This window comes from Schistocerca americana, chromosome 6 (genome assembly GCF_021461395.2).
Source record: "Schistocerca americana isolate TAMUIC-IGC-003095 chromosome 6, iqSchAmer2.1, whole genome shotgun sequence".
NCBI lineage: Eukaryota > Metazoa > Arthropoda > Insecta > Orthoptera > Acrididae > Schistocerca > Schistocerca americana.
This window is the reverse complement of record NC_060124.1, coordinates 297369982-297390288: the sequence shown is the minus strand read 5'-3', so window position 1 is coordinate 297390288 and position 20307 is coordinate 297369982. Positions and strand designations below refer to the sequence as shown.

Below are 20307 nucleotides of genomic sequence, written 5' to 3'. Positions count from 1 at the left end.
GTTGATCATTATCAAAGAGAGCAGCAGTCTAAGTATCAACAAATAGCAGTCTCTTGCCATTGCTTCGCTAATGAGATGATCCCCCCCCCCCCCCCCTTTCCCCTCTCTCTCTCTCTCTCTCTCTCTCTCTCTCTCTCTCTCTCTCTCTCTCTCTCTCTCTGCTTTTTTTTTAAATTGTAAGCGGTGGTATCGTGCATGAAAGCAAGCCATGCGGCAAGCGGCGACAGGCCGTAAGCACTCATTATCAGAATGCGACAAACAATGCATGACACAGTACAGTAATGCATTTTCAGCTTAGAGTGACATAAACACCTATAACAAAGAGAACGGCACTTATCAGATCAAAGAAAAATAAGAAATCAATTCAAACCAGACAAAGCCTGTGAAAAAGGAAGGGTACCCACATAAATACGGACAGAGCGCCTGATGTGTAGCAATGGCTACCTGGTAAAGCTTAACTGCTAAGCTTAAGACTCGAACCAAACTACTGTAGCTGTATCGTCATTCATTTGACCTAAATTGTGTCTCGTATTATAATGGACCAGCTTTGTTTCGATTTGGAAGTGCGGCCTAAAACTTTTCTCTCCCCTTGAATTTAGAGTCTCATTTTTCAGGTGCGGCTTAGATTCGAGTAAATACAGTAGTTCATTGCTTTCCTGGACATTCTTGCAGCTCATTCAGACCTCGCAATTGGAAATTGGAGAAAATTTCTGTGTGATTTTTTGTGCCCACGCATCTTTCTTTTTCTGCACTGGCAGTGGTTGTAACAAATTATGAGGCAGACTTTCTTTGCACACACCCCCAGGAAGAAATGGTTCCTACATCCATACTGAAATTTCAGCGTTTGCTGTCTTTGAGTAAATGTAAGAGCTGAGCTGTTGCCGATTTTTCATATCTGTTACCTTGAATTTTTGCTTACTTGTAATGAAATATTCAAGACGTAATATTTATTTTATAAATTTCCCCTTTGAGAATTACATAGACAGGGAATAATGTTGACTCAGAAATTGTAAAGCAGAAATACTGAACTTCCACACTCAAAACAACTTCCTACATTCATAATATTCAAATCAGAGCCTTGACCATCATGAAAATAGACTCTAAATTACTTGTTAATATGTTGCATTGGTATGCTTGTTACTCAGTTAAAAAAGTTTATCGGATACTCAGTGTGATCAATCTGAACTGTTCTGTGTTGTGAATTATATCTGTTGTGTGTGAAGTAATCAACAATGAGCATTAAAATATGATTGTGTACAGTATTTAAGAATGACTCAGTTTGGAAAATTCTGGACTTTATGTAATTTAATTAATTACAGGCAAAACTCAATAGAGAGTAGCACTGAGAAGAGTAATAGCCTAAAAAGAGCCAATAGTGTTGAGAAGAATAATGTACTTGTTAAATCAGTGCAGCCTGGGGAGAAGCTTATAGAAATTGAGAAAGCAGAAACAGGAAGTGTAAGTCAGTTTTCACAACTTTTTGAAATTTTCCCTAATATTGATGATAGTTTAATAAAAAAAAGGTAATACTGTCACCAGTCTGAAGTTGATGAGAATACCACCACAGTGTTTTGCTTGGCATGGTGCTATAGATGATGGTACAGCCTTGCCTTTTTAGCTGAAACAAAAGATGTTTTTTTAAAAAAGTAATCTGATTTTGCAAAACAATATGTTTGTAATGAATGGTGACAGTTTGGGTGAATTTTGAGTTAAACATTTAAACTAAAAGTTCACCTAGGTGCCAGTGAAGTTGATGGTTTGTATGGTAGCTATTAGAGGTCTCTGTAGTGCAGCAAGTAGCAAGGCCCTGAATAAACAAAGTACCACCAACTTGGCAGCGGCTGCAATTTTGGATCCAAGTGATTATAGCAACAGTACTCACAGAACTGTTAAACTCTCATTTATCAAGAACTGTACAGGCTTGTGTGTACAATGCGATACCCTGTTGGGTAAAGTATACAGTGAATTGTGGTTTTGAGTTGTTTACTTATTTCTAAGGGAAACAAGAAATTCATCATTTTACTTGCTTTAGAAGTCCAGTGCTGAAATTGGGGCATTTTATTTTTGTCTTAATAAGGGTGAAACATCCTTGCAGTTGCTTTTTTGATAAGTATAATGGGCAATAAAAAAGTTTCCAGTTAAGACCTTTGCTGTAGCATATATGCAGCATAACAAGGTAAGTAAGCACTGACATGTGAACAAGGAATTAATGTTGGGCATCTGTCTTTCCAGTGTGCGTACCGTAAATGTGGACACATGAACTATGGCGGTGTTACTGCCAAATGTGTCCAAGCAGGATGAATGTGCTGTCACTCTTTTCCTTCTTGCTGAAGGACAAACAGTGGTAGACATTCATTACACAATGAAGAATGTGTATGAGGCACCATATCTGTTGAAAACCATTGCCGTAGAATGTTGTACCAAAATCGGTGCTCGTTGTGATTAGACACAAGATGCTGGTCAATATGGGAGGCCAGTCTCCTCCATTACAGACAACAAGAAGTGAGTGGCTGACAGTGCTGTTAGGGTGGACCAGTGTGTAACTGTTAGTGCACTAGCAAAGGATCTCGGCATAAGCTTGCAACATTATCTTACAGGAGTTCAGCTTCCATCGGGCCTGCAGCCAGTGGATTCCCTGGGTGCTGAATTCCAAACAAACAACCAGCCGGATAGCTGTTTGCCTGATCTCTCACCCAAGCAGTTATCATGCCTTTGGTCTCTTAAAACGGGGCTTAAAGTGTCAATGGTAACTGTTTGATGAGGATGCATAGCAGGCTGTTATGGACTTGTTCACGCAACAGGACACATTGTTTTACCAAATGGATACCTTCATCTGGTGTGTCGGTGGGATGATTGCCTTAGTGCTCACGCCAATTAGACCTGTTTAGCATACCGATTCAAGTGTGTACGGCCTTTGAACAAAAACTTTCTCATTGCCCCCTTGTAATATATGCTCTAGAGACAGTACTATTATATATGCTACCCTTTCAATTTGTTTGAGGGAGTTATTGGGAACTGCAGACCATATGAAACACACATTCATACTCTAGTTTACACATTAATCTCTTTCTTTTTATTGTTGTCTTTAATATTTTTTCTTATTGTTGCAGATTATAACACTTCCATACTTACGTAATTACCAATTTAACTTAATTAGCCAATAATATAGGAAGTAAATTAACTGGCTTGTGGCTGCTTCTTAAAATATCACCACATTTCTCGTACCTATACTGTTATATTTCCTCAAAATAATATACAGTGCCTTGTCAAAAATATGGATACAATTTTCTATGCGACAAGACTGAATACTGTGAGAGTGTTTCTTAGGCTGATTTACATGTACCTCCAGTATTGGAAGCACTTAAAGTACTTTAAGTCCAAAATGTGTTTTTTATTGATACAGGAAACTTTTTCTATTATTCGAGTGATGATTAAAGCTGCTTCTGATGCACATTCAAAACTGCCAGTTGTGTAAATTTTGAGATGGGTTACTCCACGAACTCGTTCAGATTGACTGTTCACTTGCTGAAAATGGTACACAACATAACACTTGCTTCTGCTTAATTTGTTTCAGAGTTACTCCAGCTAAATAGTGCAAGGACTGTTCTTACTTAGGTGAAATTTTTGTGCGTCACATCTAATTTGCACTTACAGGAATGATGATGTAATTATTGTTTCCCGACTCATCACAAGTAAACACCCATCCTTCACTGGTCATCTTACCTTCAAATGTCTGTTATTAAATAAAACAGAGCAAGTGAGTGTGTTGGGAACACTTCATATCCTCCCTACGTCGTGGATGTGGGCTACACTCCACACCCTTAAAGATTGTCAGCGACAGTCTTCCATTCCGGGCCATGCCCTTCCAGATAGCCTTCGTATGGATCAGCAAGTTTTTGTGGAACACTTCACAACCCGTTTTGTGACATTGTATCAGTGTCAGCCTCTAGCCGTGTTTGTCCTCCAGAAACAGCAGGCCGAAGCTTACCACTTGCGTGTTACCCTTGCCAGGCAAAATCCTACAATGGTCCTTACACTGAATGGCACCTTTGTCTGGCCTCTCTTCTTCAGACAATTCAGCCCCTGGCCCTGATTCCATTTGTAACAAACTGCTTCAATGCCTTGGTGGTCCTCCACGACACTCCAGGGCACTTTCCCCTCTCTCAATGGAGAGACAGTATTGATGGTTCCTGTTCTTCAGTTCAGCAAGATCCATCATCCCTTGATAGTTACCAGCCATTCTGACTGATATCCCTTGCAAGTTGTTTGAACAGGTAGTGGCTCATTGGCTCAGTTGGTTCCTTAGGTCTTGGGACCTTTTGTCTCCTTATCAATGAGACTTTTGGTAGGGATGGTCTCCAAATGACCATTTACTTAAATTGGAAACTGCAGTTCGGCACCACTTTTCTCTACACCACCATCCTGCCGCAGATTTATTTGATCTCTGTAAGGCCTGTAACACAGCTTGGCTCCATTACATCACACTTACTTTCCGTCAGTGATGTCTCTGCTCTTAAGTCGAGGGTGGTGCATTTCTGTCGCCGTACTATGGTCCATCCTGATCTGGAACTGTGTCTTGACTCACAACACCTGGTTGTTGACCCCAGTCCCATATCTTGGGTTTTCTTTTTGACAACAAGCTTACTTGGTTGTGCTGTAACTGCCTTCTGAAGGTTGGCTGTTTTCGTAAACTCGGTGTCCTTTGCTTCCTCGCCCACACTTCTTGGGGCACGGATCGTTAGACTTTTCTCTGCCTTCGTTGGGCATTAGTTCTGTCTCCTCTGGAGTGTGGTTGTCAATTTCATGGATAACACTGCTCCTGTTGGACTTCGTCCACCATTGTGATATCATTTAGTCAACAGTGCCTTTCGAACTAGCCCTGTCAGTAGTCTTCTGGTTGACGTTGGGATCCCTCTGCTTTACGTTCAGCCATCCCAGCTCCTGTTTTATGTGCTCTCACTATACACTCTTCCCTTGCTCACCCCTTGTATTCTGTTCTTTTTGTGGCATTGGGATGTTACACACCTGCTGTGTGTCATCCCATGGGTTTACCTGTTGAGCTCCACCTCGCTTCTCTCGTCTAAGTTTTCATCCTCCTTGTCCTCTTTCCCACATTCTCTCCCAACTACTCCCTCTTGGTTAGTCCCTTGGTGTCGGATTAGGATGGATCTCTTCTGGGATCCATTGTGTGTTCTGACTGCTTTTCCGGGAGTTTCAGGATGCTGTTGTTTCTTCTACCAATGGCTGTAAATCTATCAATCATGTAGGATATGCTTTCATGTCTTCTGTTGGCACGGAACACCATCACAAGCCTAACATGTTGGGGGTGTTTACTGTGGAACTGATGGTCATCTATAGGACCCTCTGCTTTATTAAATGGTCTTCCCTCACCAGAGTTTAGTTATGTTGTTGTTGTTGTTGTCGTGGTCTTCAGTCCTGAGACTGGTTTGATGCAGCTCTCCATGCTACTCTATCCTGTGCAAGCTTCATCATCTCCCAGTACCTACTGCAGCCTACATCCTTCTGAATCTGCTTAGTGTATTCATTTCTTGGTCTCCCTCTACGATTTTTACCCTCCACACTGCCCTCCAGAACTAAATTGGTGATCCCTTGATGCCTCAGAACATGTCCTACCAACCGATCCCTTCTTCTAGTCAAGTTGTGCCACGAACTCCCCTTCTCCCCAATTCTATTCAATACCTCCTCAATAGTGATGCGATCTACCCATCTAATCTTCAGCATTCTTCTGTAGCACCACATTTCGAAAGCTTCTATTCTCTTCTTGTCCAAACTATTTATCGTCCATGTTTCAATTCCATACGGGGCTACACTCCATACAAATACTTTCAGAAACGACTACCTGACACTTAAATCAATACTCGATGTTAACAAATTTCTCTTCTTCAGAAACGCTTTCCTTGCTATTGCCAGTCTGCTTTTTATATCCTCTCTACTTCGACCATCATCAGTTATTTTTCTCCCCAAATAGAACTCTATTATTACTTTAAGTGTCTGATTTCCTAATCCAATTCCCTCAGCATCACCTGACTTAACCCGACTACATTCCATTATCCTCGTTTTGCTTTTGTTGATGTTCGTCTTGTACCCTCCTTTCAAGACACTGTCCATTCCATTCAACTACTCTTGCAAGTCCTTTGCTGTCTCTGACAGAATTACAATGTCATAGGCGAACCTCAAAGTTTTTATTTCTTCTCCACAGATTTTAATACCTACTCCGAACTTTTCTTTTGTTTCCTTTACTGCTTGCTCAATATACAGATTGAATAGCATCGAGGAGAGGCTACAACCCTGTCTCACTCCCTTCCCAACCACTGCTTCCCTTTCATGTCCCTCGACTCTTATATGTTTCGTTATATGTGGATTCAATGACTGGCCTTCAGCTTATTGCTCAGTGTTTCCCCTGCCACCTCTTGATCTTAGTGATCCACCATCTTCTTGCCATTTTGACACTGCTGCTCATTTAGATTATTTCCTTTGGGTTCCCAATCACTAGAGTATCCTCTCTACATCTACATTTACATGGGTAGTCTGCAAATCACATTTAAGTGCCTGGCAGAGGATTCATCGAACTACTTTCACAATAATTCTCTATTTTTCCAATCTCATACAGCATGTGGAAAAAACGAACACCTGTATCTCTCCGTGAGAGCTCTGATTTCCCCTATTTTATTATGATGACCGTTTCTCCCTTTGTAGGTCGGTGTCAACAAACTATTTTTTGCATTTGAAGGAGGAAATTGGTGATTGAAATTTCATGAGAAGATTCCACCATAACGAAAAATGCCTTTGTTTTAATTATGTCACCCCAAATCCTACATCATTTCAGTGACACACTCTCCCCTATTTCGCGATAATACAAAATGTGCTGCCCTTCTTTGAACTTTCTCAATATATTCCACCAGCTCTATCTGGTAAGGATCCCAGACCACGCAGCAGTATTCTAAAAGAGGATGGGCAAGCATAGTGCAGGCAGTCTCCCGAGTAGATCTTTTACATTTTCTAAGTGTACAGCTAATAAAATGCGTTCTTTGATTAGCCTTCCCCATAACATTTTCTGTGTGTTTTTTCAGTTTAAGTTGTTCATAATTGTAATTCCTGGGTATTTAGTTGAATTTATGGCCTTTGGCTTTGACTTATTTATCATGTAACAGAAGTTAATGGATTCCTTTTAGCACTTACGTGAATGACCTAACACTTTTCATTATTTAGGGTCAATTGCCAATTTTTGCACTATACAGATACATTTTATAAATTGTTTTGCAATTTGTTTTGATCGTCTGATGACTTTACTAGTAGATAAACGACAGGGTCATCTGAAAACAACCTAAGACAGCTGCTCAGATTGTCTCATAAATCATTTATATAGAGAAAGAACACCAACGGGCCTGTAACTCTACCTTGGGGAATGACGGAAATCACATCTGTTTTACTCAATGACTTTTCATCAGTTTCTATGAACTGCAACCCCTGTGACAGGAGATCATGAATTCAGTCACATAACTGAGGCGATATTCCATAAGCATCCCTTGTCAGTAGCACTCAATACTTCATGCAGGTAAAGAGCTAGTTGTGTCTTACAAGAATGATGTTTTCTAAATAGTGTTTAATGTGTGTTAATACACAGTTCTCTTTGAGGTAATTCATGACATCAGAGTACAATATATGTTCCAAAATCCTGCTGCATATCGATGTTAATAATATGGGCCTGTAATGTAGTGGATTACTCCTGCTACCTTTCTTTAATATTGGTGTGACATGCACAGCTTTCCAGTCTTCAGGTACAGATCTTTTGTTGAGCGAACAGTTGTATACGATTGTTTAGTATGAAGCTATTGTATTGTCATATTCTGGAAGAAACCTAGCTGGTGTACAGTCTGGATTGGATGATTAGGATTTGTTATATGTTATATGTTGCTTCACTGCTCAGAGTATATCTCCTCCTACGTTACTCATGTTTGCGGCTGTTCTTGATTTGAAGTCTGGAATATTTACTTTGTCCCTTTGGTGAAGGAACTGGCAGACAGTCTGGTTGGGACAGTGGCTACATAACCCCCTCTGCTCCGTGAATTGCCCCCCCCCCTGCATTGCCCCCCCCCCCCCCCATCTAATAAACTTTGTGCGATTAAAAGTCTTCCACCACACAAAGTTCTTCCTTGCACCTCTCCTGGCAGGAATCTACCATTCTCTGCCATCTTCGCATCAGCTACACGAGGTTGACAAACGGTTTTTAAACTGTAATGAGCCATCCTGCCACATCTCCCCCTTTATAGTTGTATACAGGACTGCTCCAAACTTTTGGTGTCAGCAGGCAACCCTTGCGTTACTACATGTGTACTTGGTTTTCTACATGAAAGTGGTTTATCCTCCCAGATTTTAGTACCTGGTTTTCCTTTGAGAATTGGAGTCCAGTGGTTATCATTGGCATTGGATTGGGAAGCCTTTGGAGTTGCCTCCCATGTCAGCCAAGTTTCCCCCCTTCCACATGTTTTCCCAGTGTTTTATACCATTTTGTTCTGTTTTCTTCCACAGGTGTTGTCCCCATTGGTGCAATCGTGATATGGTATGGGAATTGGAATGGGTCAGTTGTGGTACTAGCACACTGTTGTGCCTAGGGGGCACCACCTTGCCCCCCCCCCCCCTCTCTCTCTCTCTCTCTCTCTCTCTCTCTCTCTCTCTCTCTCTCTCTCTCTCTCTCTCTCTCTCTCTCTCGCCCCCCCCCCCCCCCCCCTCTCTTTACTCTTCTTGCTGCTGTGACATACCTTATGCCTCTCTGTTTGCCCATTTTCCTGTCCACAAATGAACTCAACTGTGCTCTTTGTGCTGTTCCTCCCTTAGTTCCTGCCACCATGGGTTGTGGGCTGACCACCTCGCTGTTTGGTCTCCTAGCCCTCCCTCCCCGTTTACTTCTTCCAATCAACCAACCATCAAAATGCATGCCTACCAGGATGAGGTAGTCAACAATTACAAAATTAAGTTGCCAGAGTTTATCATTGGCTCACTAGCATAAGAATATTTCCCTACCTATTTCATTAAATTAGTTACAAACAACATGACAGATACTGCACGATGACCGGTGACCACACTTCGTTGAGGAACAACACATTTATTAAATGAGTAAAGTACCATAAAAGACATGAAATAGTGTTGAAATCAACAGATATCGAGAGAAAGGCGCTTGTTGATACGACGGCTGTATGTAAAAGTGTGGTGTGGGAAGAATAGCAAATGCCGAACAATCACTAAATTGTCCCAGAGTATCTATCAGCACAATACCAATTACTGTCAGTGCAGGGAACTGAACTAATCATCACTCTCAGAAGAAATTATAGGCACGCGTATAACACAAGAGCATGCCAGCAGCCACAGACGGAGCTAGGACAGTACTCACTTGGGCCGGAGTATCTTGTGGTGTAACACAGGTTTACACACTGGGCTGTGTGGCAGGCAGGTGTAGAGACAGTGTACCATGGGCGAGTTTTAAAACTTCTCTGTAAGCATCTGAGTGCAACGTGTCACCATGTGGGGTGTCTGTCACCGTGAGGGTTCGAAGTCAATGTTGAGGTGCTGCGAGGAGAATGTCAAGAAACTGAGACCAAGGCTAGGTCTCAATAGGAGCCTTGCTATTGCCTTGGACCTGAAACCACACACCGGAATTGATAGCTTAGGGCAGAAGTAAACATGTAAAGGAAAAAACTGAGTGCCTTGGCAGATTGCCTTAGTAACCTGGAAATGTTCAAAACTGCAATGACCAATGTGTGGTGAGGTGCCATCACAGATTCAGTGGAGACAACTGGAACTAGCAAATTGTTATCTACAGTAACTTGTTTGTGAAGAGTGATGTGGTTGGAAATTGTCAAATGGTTTCTCACATTCTTTGGAACATGAGATATATCAGGGATGCAATATAATTGGTTAATACCATTGTTATGATTAACCCCAGATTAATCAGGTGTAAAACAAAGCTAAGAAATGAAATTTGATATTAAAATGTGGTAAGATATGGAATTGAAAACAATTGTATAACACTGTTATGAGTAAAGTAAGCTTAAGAAAACAGTAATATTAAGCAAAGTGAGCAGGAAGAAAAAAAATAATTTGCCCTGAATCAGGATCAATCTCAGTTCATATATTCTAGCAGAAACATACAGAACTGTGGTTTTCCTTCCATTTCAGTGTAATTGGATAGATCAAATATCTACTCACCGTGCGGTGGCAGGAGAACACGCGTATAAAAAAAGGTTTTATATGTGCAAGCTTCCGGAGCCAGTGGCTCCTCCTCCGAGGAGAAGGGTTGAAGGGGGTAAAGGAAAAGGACTGGAGAGGTTTACAAAATGGGTTAGAGGTTTACAAAATGGGGTAGACTTCGGAAAAGTCACCCAGATCTCTCAGCCAGGGGGGACCCACCGGACAGTCTCATCCCATCCAATAAGTATCCTGTGTGACTCGGGATTCTGACACTTTGGACACACACTGTAGTTGCGGTTCAGACGAACACGTTTCATCCAACGTGTAACAAGTTTTTTCATTCTGTCACTGAACACTACTTCTGACTTTCATCAAATCCAGGACTTGACAATTGCCTTTATCTCATCATGTGAGGTGTAATGATTACCCTTGAGGTTTGTCTTGAATACAGGAGAAAAATAAAAATTTCAAGGCTTAAGATCAAGAGGGTAAGGAGGGTGTGGAGTAGGTTCAAGCTTTAGTTTTTGCAGAGCCTCTTCAGTTGCGTGCGAGGTGGGTGGACGATTATTGTTATGTTGCAAGATTATTGGCACTAGTCTGCCTCTTAACATGATGAACTGGATGTCGGAGATGTTTCAGAGTCTCCATGTACTGAGCTGTACCAGATAATCACTCATAAACTCGGTGAGCATCTCAAAACACAATCAAAAGAAATTTTTTTGTGGATATTTGTGTTTCGAATTTTTTTGCCAGAGGAGGAGATGGATATTGATATTCAGTGCTCTGTCTTTTCTCTTGTGGTTGTAATGATGGACCTGTGACTCATCTCCCATCGCAGTATTCAAAAGAAAGTTGTCTCCTTTCTCACAGTAGTGCAGCAAAAGTTGCTTACAGCACTGCAATTGATGCTGGTTCCATCCATTGTTCAATGATTTTATGGTATCCTAATTTTTCAATAATAAAACTGACACGTTCCTTGGATATTCCAGTATGGTTTACAAAATGCTTCAGAGTGGTTTATTGGTCATTTTCATTCAGATTGTTGATGAGTTTGCAATATATATCATCTGTGGCAGTGATCAGACGTTCAGTGTGTGTTTCATGAACAATTATGGATTTTGCAGACCTGCTATGGCAAAATTTTCTACTCACCGGTTTACAGTAGACCTATTGACAGCACCACCACCGCCATGAAGAGCCTTTAAATGTTGATGAATCTCACTAGGAGTGACTTTTTCAGCAGTTAAAAGTCCATAATGGTATGCTTTTTAACTCATGTTCACGGAGAAGTAGAATGCATCCCAGTACTTTCAGTACTGTAAAGCCACTGGGTGCATGCAACACATTCAAACTGCCCATGCACATAGAGGGGGAAGTTACCTTACACATGCCACCTGCTATGTTTTTAAGGTCATTTAGGTCACATTCTACAAACATGTGTTCTTTACTTTCCAGCCTACTGTCGCACTTCCCAAACATCACAAATTCTGTGAGGGCGATTTTTGAGTTGCGCTAGTAGAGCATTTGTGTTTAAAAGACAAAGGTACTGGGTGAGAGTCCTAGTCTTGCATGTAGTTTTAATCTGCCAGAAAGTTTAAAGTGATTGTATCCGGTACTGAGTGAAAACTCATTCTGAAAGCAATCCCCTAGTCTCTGAAATTTCCTTTCTTCATAGTGTACTAGGCCTTCAAGGTTTGCAGGAGAAATTCTTGTGAAGTTTGGAAAGTAAGATAGAGGTACTGCCAAAACAAAGCTGCAAGGGCAGTTCGTAAGTTGCTTGGATAGCTCAGTCGGTGGAGTATTAGCCTGCAGTAGGCATAGGTTCTGATTTAGTGTCCCACTCTGGTACATAGTTTCAATCTGCCAGAAGTTTCATATTCTTTGTTCTTGAAAACCCCACTCATTTAGCTCTTTGCACTCTGTAATGAAGACAGAGGGTGCCTTCATGCATTCTTATTTCAATTGCCACCACACAGTCAGTGAGCATGTCACAGAATGAGGCCACTGACTGCCAATTTTTTTAGCGTAGGTATTAAAACAAATGGTGTGCTTTCATTCAAATATATTTGCATAAGCAATTTTTTTTAGGGTAGGTATTAAAACAAATGGTGTGCTTTCATTCAAATATATTTGCATATGCAAACTTCAGTGTGTATTTTTATCATCATTTCAATTGGACTGTTCACAAATGAATCATTGTCACTTTTGTTTTCACTTAGACATTCCTCTAAAGCTCTGCAATCTGTTCCTCTTAAAGTACCGTGTGTGAAGAACCAGCCATTTCTCACCTACTAACTTAATGTGATAATTAAAACTTTTCTCACAACTGCTACAGCTAGATATAGTTAACACAGGCTTTCTTGAATGGCAGTACTATCCAGCTCTGATGATTAGTACAGTCAGATTTGACAATGAAACATGTGAGAACTATGAAAAATCATGTTGAATGGAGTGGAAAACAAAATTCGCAATTTCGGGCATCACTTGCCATTGGATTGGAAAGGGTTCAAACCTCGGGTAGTCTCCCTCTCACGGCTGTATTTTCGTCCTCACATTCCCTTGCCTGATAATATTCACACTGCACCTGCCATGCTCAAATCTTGTAGTTAAGTCCCCCCTATCCTCTTCTGTCTCTCTCTGTCTCGCCCCTGAGAGCCACCTCTGCCGATCTCCTTGTCTTTCCCTTGTGTTCCAACACTCATCTTGCCCCCATACATATTGCCCTCCTAGTTGCTGTACACATTTGCTCTTGGACCACTCCTGTCACACTGAACACCACATGCTGATTAGCTAATCTCACCACACCTAAGGGCGGATGAGTAAGATTGATCATGTGTGTGTCTCTAAAACTAGAAAAAGAGCAGTAACCAGAGATACCACGTCGTCTCGGGACTGTTAGACCACGTCGTCTCGGGACTGTTAGACCACGTCGTCTCGGGACTGTTAGACCACGTCGTCTCGGGATTGTTAGACCACGTCGTCTCGGGACTGTTAGACCACGTCGTCTCGGGACTGTTAGACCCCGTCGTCTCGGGACTGTTAGACCCCGTCGTCTCGGGACTGTTAGACCCCGTCGTCTCGGGACTGTTAGACCCCGTCGTCTCGGGACTGTTAGACCCCGTCGTCTCGGGACTGTTAGACCCCGTCGTCTCGGGACTGTTAGACCCCGTCGTCTCGGGACTGTTAGACCCCGTCGTCTCGGGACTGTTAGACCCCGTCGTCTCGGGACTGTTAGACCCCGTCGTCTCGGGACTGTTAGACCCCGTCGTCTCGGGACTGTTAGACCCCGTCGTCTCGGGACTGTTAGACCCCGTCGTCTCGGGACTGTTAGACCCCGTCGTCTCGGGACTGTTAGACCCCGTCGTCTCGGGACTGTTAGACCCCGTCGTCTCGGGACTGTTAGACCCCGTCGTCTCGGGACTGTTAGACCCCGTCGTCTCGGGACTGTTAGACCCCGTCGTCTCGGGACTGTTAGACCCCGTCGTCTCGGGACTGTTAGACCCCGTCGTCTCGGGACTGTTAGACCCCGTCGTCTCGGGACTGTTAGACCCCGTCGTCTCGGGACTGTTAGACCCCGTCGTCTCGGGACTGTTAGACCCCGTCGTCTCGGGACTGTTAGACCCCGTCGTCTCGGGACTGTTAGACCCCGTCGTCTCGGGACTGTTAGACCCCGTCGTCTCGGGACTGTTAGACCCCGTCGTCTCGGGACTGTTAGACCCCGTCGTCTCGGGACTGTTAGACCCCGTCGTCTCGGGACTGTTAGACCCCGTCGTCTCGGGACTGTTAGACCCCGTCGTCTCGGGACTGATGCACCAGTCATGCACCAGTCATCAGTTATTTTCAGCTGACTGGTTGCCATTCTTCATTCCTATTGTTTCCCTCCTGGAACTTGTGTTATTGTAATATTGCTTAGTGTTCTGTTCCTGCTATTTTGTTCAGTGCGAACAATGATACTTCAGTTTGTATCCATTGTTAACAATGATACTGTCATGCACGTGTAATTAGTTAATAATAATTAATTTCTTTGAAACTTATCTCTCTTACTGTGTAATGTGTAAAATAAATTATATCTTTCCAGGTGAAATGGGCAGTTTATTCACATTACCTGAAATCTGTGGGCATATTTCTCTCATTGGCCACAATATTATTTAACTTTGTATTTCAAGCATTTTCAATTGGTACTAACATCTGGCTATCTGTCTGGTCAAATGATGCTGATTATGTTGCTAACACTTCAGATACAGCGAAGAGGGATCTCTACTTAGGCGTATACGGAGCACTGGGTTTTGGGCAAGGTAAGTTTTTTACTGAAATAATAACAACAAACTGTTTTAGGGTCTTAAGGATTGTGCGTGATTCTTTTTGCATTTTACAGTATTTGGTGCTAACCTAAAAGTTGCCTTCATTTCTGCCCTGTGAAGGAAATGCTCAGTATTGCTCTTTCCTGTGTGCATATGTTGATCAGCATTGTATAATTACAATAATCCATATATATTTGAGTAAGGTTGCATGTAACACACAAAAATTGAGATAAAATGCACAATTTCAGTTTTAGTTGAGTGAACTGTGAAAATTTAGAGACAGCATGGATGGCCAGTACATCCTTTTCAGGAGGCAATATTTCTAATATTCTAATACTGCCGATAGAAACACTGAAAGTGGAAATTTATAACATTAGATTTCAGAACTTGGGTTCCTTCTGCAGAGAAAGTCATACTGTCACCTAGTTAGCTACCTTGATGGAAGTTCTGTCTCTCACATACTTGCCTCTCTCATAGGTTACCTAAGAATGTTTTTGTGTGTTCCATACAGCTGTGTATATTTTTTGTTTTTGTACAATATTTTGTTAGTTTTAGCTACATAATTCCTTTTTCAGACATACATATGACTGTTCATTTAATCAAGTCATAGGAATGTGTAAAAATGTAATTCCATAACAGCTCTATATTTGATAATCATAGTTTATACAAAACAGGAAAATGGCAAGCACCTGATTGGGAATCGTCAAGTACATGTTATTAAATAATACAGCTGAATTTGCAGGAACCCAATATGGTGATGTGGATCACACACAAGTGCAGTTAAGACTATTGCTTTTCTGTTCTATTTCATTCTCAACTGTATGAACTAGTCATTATCTATTTAATCGTAAATAAAGCTCGTGTATATTGCTTAAGTTCTGATACTGGCTTTAACAAAAACAGTTCTTTCATTTCTCAGATTCTCAATTCTAAGCACCCATGATTGATGAAGAACTTAATCATTATTTATCTTCGGGAAGGTGGGAAAAAATTATGCTCTTTGCGTGGGTGAGAGAGAGTGTTAAGACTCAATTTTATAATAGGAAGAAACAGGATTAAGCTCATTTCTAGTTGTGAAGGAACATTTGATATGTGTCAGGGTTATGCTTCACGTAGCTTTATCTGAAATATTGTGTTCTATACCTAATAACTCAGTTGTATACTTGAATCTTGTAAAGATGATGTGGCTTACCAAACGAAAGTGCTGGCACGTCGATAGACACACAAACATACATACAAAATTCAAGCTTTCGCAACCAACGGTTGCTTCATCAGGAAAGAGGGAAGGAGAGGGAAAGACGAAAGGATGTGGGTTTTGAGGGAGAGGGTAAGGAGTCATTCCAGTCCCAGGAGCGGAAAGACTTACCTTAGGGGGGAAAAAAAGGACAGGTATACAATCACGTGCGCCGCCCCCCCCCCCCCCCCCCCCCCCCCACACACACACATATCCATCCGCACATACGCAGACACAAGCAGACATATAGGTGTGTGTGTGTGTGTGTGTGTTTTCCGTTTCCGCTCCGGGATTGGAATGACTCCTTACCCACTCCATTAAAACCCACATCCTTTCGTCTTTCCCTCTCCTTCCCTCTTTCCTGACGAAGCAACCGTTGGTTTTGAATTTTGTGTGTATGTTTGTGTTTGTTTGTGTGTCTATCGACATGCCAGTGCTTTTGTTTGGTAAGTCACATCATCTTTGTTTTGAGATATATTTTTCCCACGTGTAATGTTTCCCTTTGTTATATTCATTTGAATCTTGTAAACATGTAGACACAAATTGCTCTCCAGCTGCAGGCATTTTTGGGAATTGCAGTACTGCTTGGGCTGTTTGGTTTTATTCTGTAAATTGCCATTACTAATATACCTGGAAGAAGAGCTTTTAACACATGTAAATAATGTTTAACCACGCTTGTTTTGCATGTCTGCTATTAAAATTTCAAATGCAAAATCCTGACAATGGATAATCAAAGGGTCAAATGAGCAAGTGTTACACTATTATTGACAAAGGGCAAGTAACTTGTTTTATTTTCTGATCACTTGCTAGACCAGAATTCAGAGAAGTGTGTGTGTGTGTGTGTGTGTGTGTGTGTGTGTGTGTGTGTGTGTGTGTGTGTGTGTGTGTGTGTGTGTGGGGGGGGGGGGGGGGGGGGGTGTGTGAGATAGTATGTGCATAGGCTACAATTTAGGGGAAGGGGATGTCACTTAAAGCCTTTAAAGCTACCATTAAGAAATCAGAAGTTCCAGTGGTCTAAAAGGCGAGGTTCAGACTCGGAGTTCCTGTCAATTATGGATAGTATAGTCAAAGTGAAAGTTAATTTTAGCAGAAATCTAAGAGTGAAAATGATGATAAAAAGTTTATGCTTTACTAATAAACCAAGTATATATTTAGGATGTGTGCCATATGTAGCATTAATTTTCTCTTTCTTCAGTAAGGCAATAATTTTAGTATGCTTTTTGTGGTGGAATCTGTATGTATCTTAAAAAAGATATTCTGGAAGTACGAACACTTCAGAAAAATAAGCAGAAGGAAAAACGCTCTATGCAGCAAAACGATGAGCACTAAAAAAAATTCATAGGTCATGTTTGAGAGACTCTAAAAAACTTCTTGTTTGCTGGTAATAGACTTCTTATTCCTTGAAGAAACTATACTTATGGGATTTAAAGTATTAATAAAATATATATAACAAAAAAACAAAGCTGCTGTATCTTAACAAACGAGAAAGCGATGGTATGTTGATACACGATAAAACACACACACACACACACACACACACACACACACACACACACACACACACACACACAAGTTTAAAGCTTTCACAACCCAAGGTTGCGTCATCAGGAAAGAGGGAAGGAGAGGGAAAGACGAAAGGATGCTTTTTTTTTTTAAAGCTCACAGATTTATTAAGTTCCATTGCATTGAGTTCTTAAAGTGAAATATATGCTGCAGTTAGAAAACATCAATCTTGCTGTATACCAGACTACTACTTCCCATTTTCTGTGATCCCTTCAGTGGTCAATTTTTCAGCATTACACTCAAATTTCATTTACTTCTTGCAATCAAGGGGACTCCCACTATGCGGCGTACCCTCCACCTCAGTGTCCATCCTCTACCCCCCTACCTATCCCGGTGGTAATCTTTCCCCTTCCATTGTCTTCATTCATGTCAGTCATACCAGATAAACCCTTAGTTTTTTTACTCGGCAATAAGCCACCCCCCCCCCCCCCCCTCCGCTACTAAGAGATCAATATCTCTCTCCCTCCACTGCACTTTTCTTTGGGCCATTTGTACTAAATATGGCCTCCCGTCTTTCTTGTCCTAGATAGCAGTGGGTGACCCTCATACGGTTACGCCCAATCTTATATCTGTGTCCCTGTTATGCTGCAATCACAGTGTGGTATGGTGTCGGGACCAGGATGGGTCAGCACTCCATCGTTTGTAGTTACTCTGTGGCATTCTCTTTTCTCCAAATCCTGTTCTTTATTCTTCCTGCTGCCCTGACGTTCCTTATGCCCCTTTGTTTGCACATTTTCCTTTCCCATCAACCATCAACTGTGCTGTTCTTGTTGTTCCTGTCATTGTTTCTGCCACCCTAGATCATGGGACTGATGACTTCACTGTTCGGTCCCCCACAAATGTCCAATATTACACCTTGGCATTGTCATATACTTCCTCCAAATCCAGATACATGATTATGAGGTATTCATCTTTTTCCTGTTACTTTCCATTATCTGTCTTAGTGCAGATATAAGATCTTTTGTTCCTGTGGTGCTTCTCATACTAGTTTTCTAACAAATGATCTTAATTTTTTCACAGTAATCTTTTCCATTGTCTTAAGAGCATGATGATAAAGTGATTCCTCTATAATTAGAACACTTTCTCCTACTTCCTCTTAAAAGTGGTTTTATAGCCCCTTTCTTAACAATTATCATTAAACTTTACATACTACTCGTACTTCGTGAAGAGGATAAAAGTGATACACAACAGTTTACCAATAACAATTAATGTATTTCACATGTACATTTTGATTTATTTATTGATCTAGAAATAATCTCATAATGCTAATAAATGATCTAGTAGAAATCATGGGAATCTGGCAAAACAATGCTGTTGTCTGTAAGAAAATAATGCCATGGTGCAGTTTCTGAACATAAACAAATGTTACATATTTTGCATACATAGGAAAAGAAATCCACTACTGCACGAGCATGCTATTGATGAAAATTTGCTGGGAACAGTATCTACCAACAAAATACCTGAGACTGACTATTCAGAGTGACCTTCAATGGAATGACCACGTAAAACAAATAGTAGAAAAAAGCCAATGCCAGCATATGATTCATGGGAAGAATCTTTAGGAAATGTGTCCTTATCCACGAAGGAAGTGGCTTACAGATAGATGAGATAGAAAATATCCGGTGAAGAGCAGCATGTTTAGTCAAAGTATTGTTTTGTCAGCGAGAGAGCATTACAGAGATGCTCAACAAACTCCAGTGGAAGGTGCTACAAGGGAGGTGTTCTGCATCACGGAGAGGTTTAGTATTGAAATTTAGAGAGATTACTTTCCAGGAGAGTCCAGTAATATGTTATGTCCTCCCACACATCTGACGAAATGGCTATGGAGAGAAAATTTGAGAGATTAGAAATAATACAGAGGCCCACCAACAATCATTCTTCCTATGTATAAGTGAAACAGGGCGAACAGTGGGGGGGAAGGGGGGGGGGGCGCGGCGGGGGGGGTCAGGAACTAGTTAACGGTACCAGAAGTACCCTCCACCACACATTGTAGGGTGACTTGCAGAGTATTGATGTACATATGCTAGAACCATGGATTTTCAGTCTTTGCTTGTAAATAATCTGAATAGGTGCAAGTAATAACGTGTCTCTTTAAGATTTTCTTTTAAGTCTTCGGTGATTTTATGATTTATTGCCGTATACATCTGCAGATGTAATACAGATCTGTGAATCTTAGATAAGCAGGCGAAGTCTGTCAGCAAATTACATCAAACATTATTGTTGTGAAAATCGCATCTCTCCTGAAATTGTATTTCATTTTTAGCAACAAATACATTTAAAGAACAAATATATTGAGAAGTGAATGTTCAGTTCCCTCAGCAGACCCCTGCAAGATGTGTAGTCATCTAATATTTAACACATTCTTATTGCTTGCTGTTGCCAAGCAAATAGTTAATTTACTTCAGCTATATCAAGTCTTAACTTCAGCTGTATTGACTCGTGAGTCATAAATGACATTAGGGGTGTGAAGATAAATAAAAGAAAAGCCATAATCCTTAGCTTCAGTTCATTGCAATGAAGGATGCCTCTAAATGCAAAATATGTTTAATTGCACTTTCAGATTATTTGCTTTGAATTGACTACATTTAACCCACTATCTAGCTAGACTAAAACAAACTTCACACACAGCACTTAATTTGGTTCGTGATCATAAATTTATTTCTCGTACCAGCAGGACAGACTCATTTGTTCGAAGTTGTGTAATGTGATTCTTCATTATGGTGATATTTAATTAGCATGAATGATAAAGTAATCAATATTTCAAGCATTTTAAATTTTTAGGACAGAAGGTAGATAAAAAGCTTGTTAGGAACTTTCACATTTGGGATTTTGTGCAGAAACTATTTTGTTGCCTTCATTACAAGAATGATGCTCTCAATCATTCAAACTGGAGACAGAAGTTTTTCACTGTCGCAAAAGTATGTAGATGGTACTAAAATAAGCTATGAAGTGCCAAATACTGAGAACGCTTCATATGAGAGTATTTTATAGTGTGCCTTTGCT

The 20307-nt window shown here is 41.1% G+C and overlaps 1 protein-coding gene across 1 annotated transcript in view; it reads left to right on the top strand.

Annotated features, from left to right (window-relative positions):
* Positions 1-20307, top strand: part of LOC124619877 (multidrug resistance-associated protein 1) — a gene marked incomplete in the record, with an annotated part of 365477 nt that overhangs the window by 280030 nt on the left and 65140 nt on the right. The window contains 2 exon segments of the mRNA XM_047146501.1: positions 1320-1458; positions 14285-14501. Of these exon segments, the coding sequence (XP_047002457.1) occupies positions 1320-1458; positions 14285-14501 (356 nt within the window).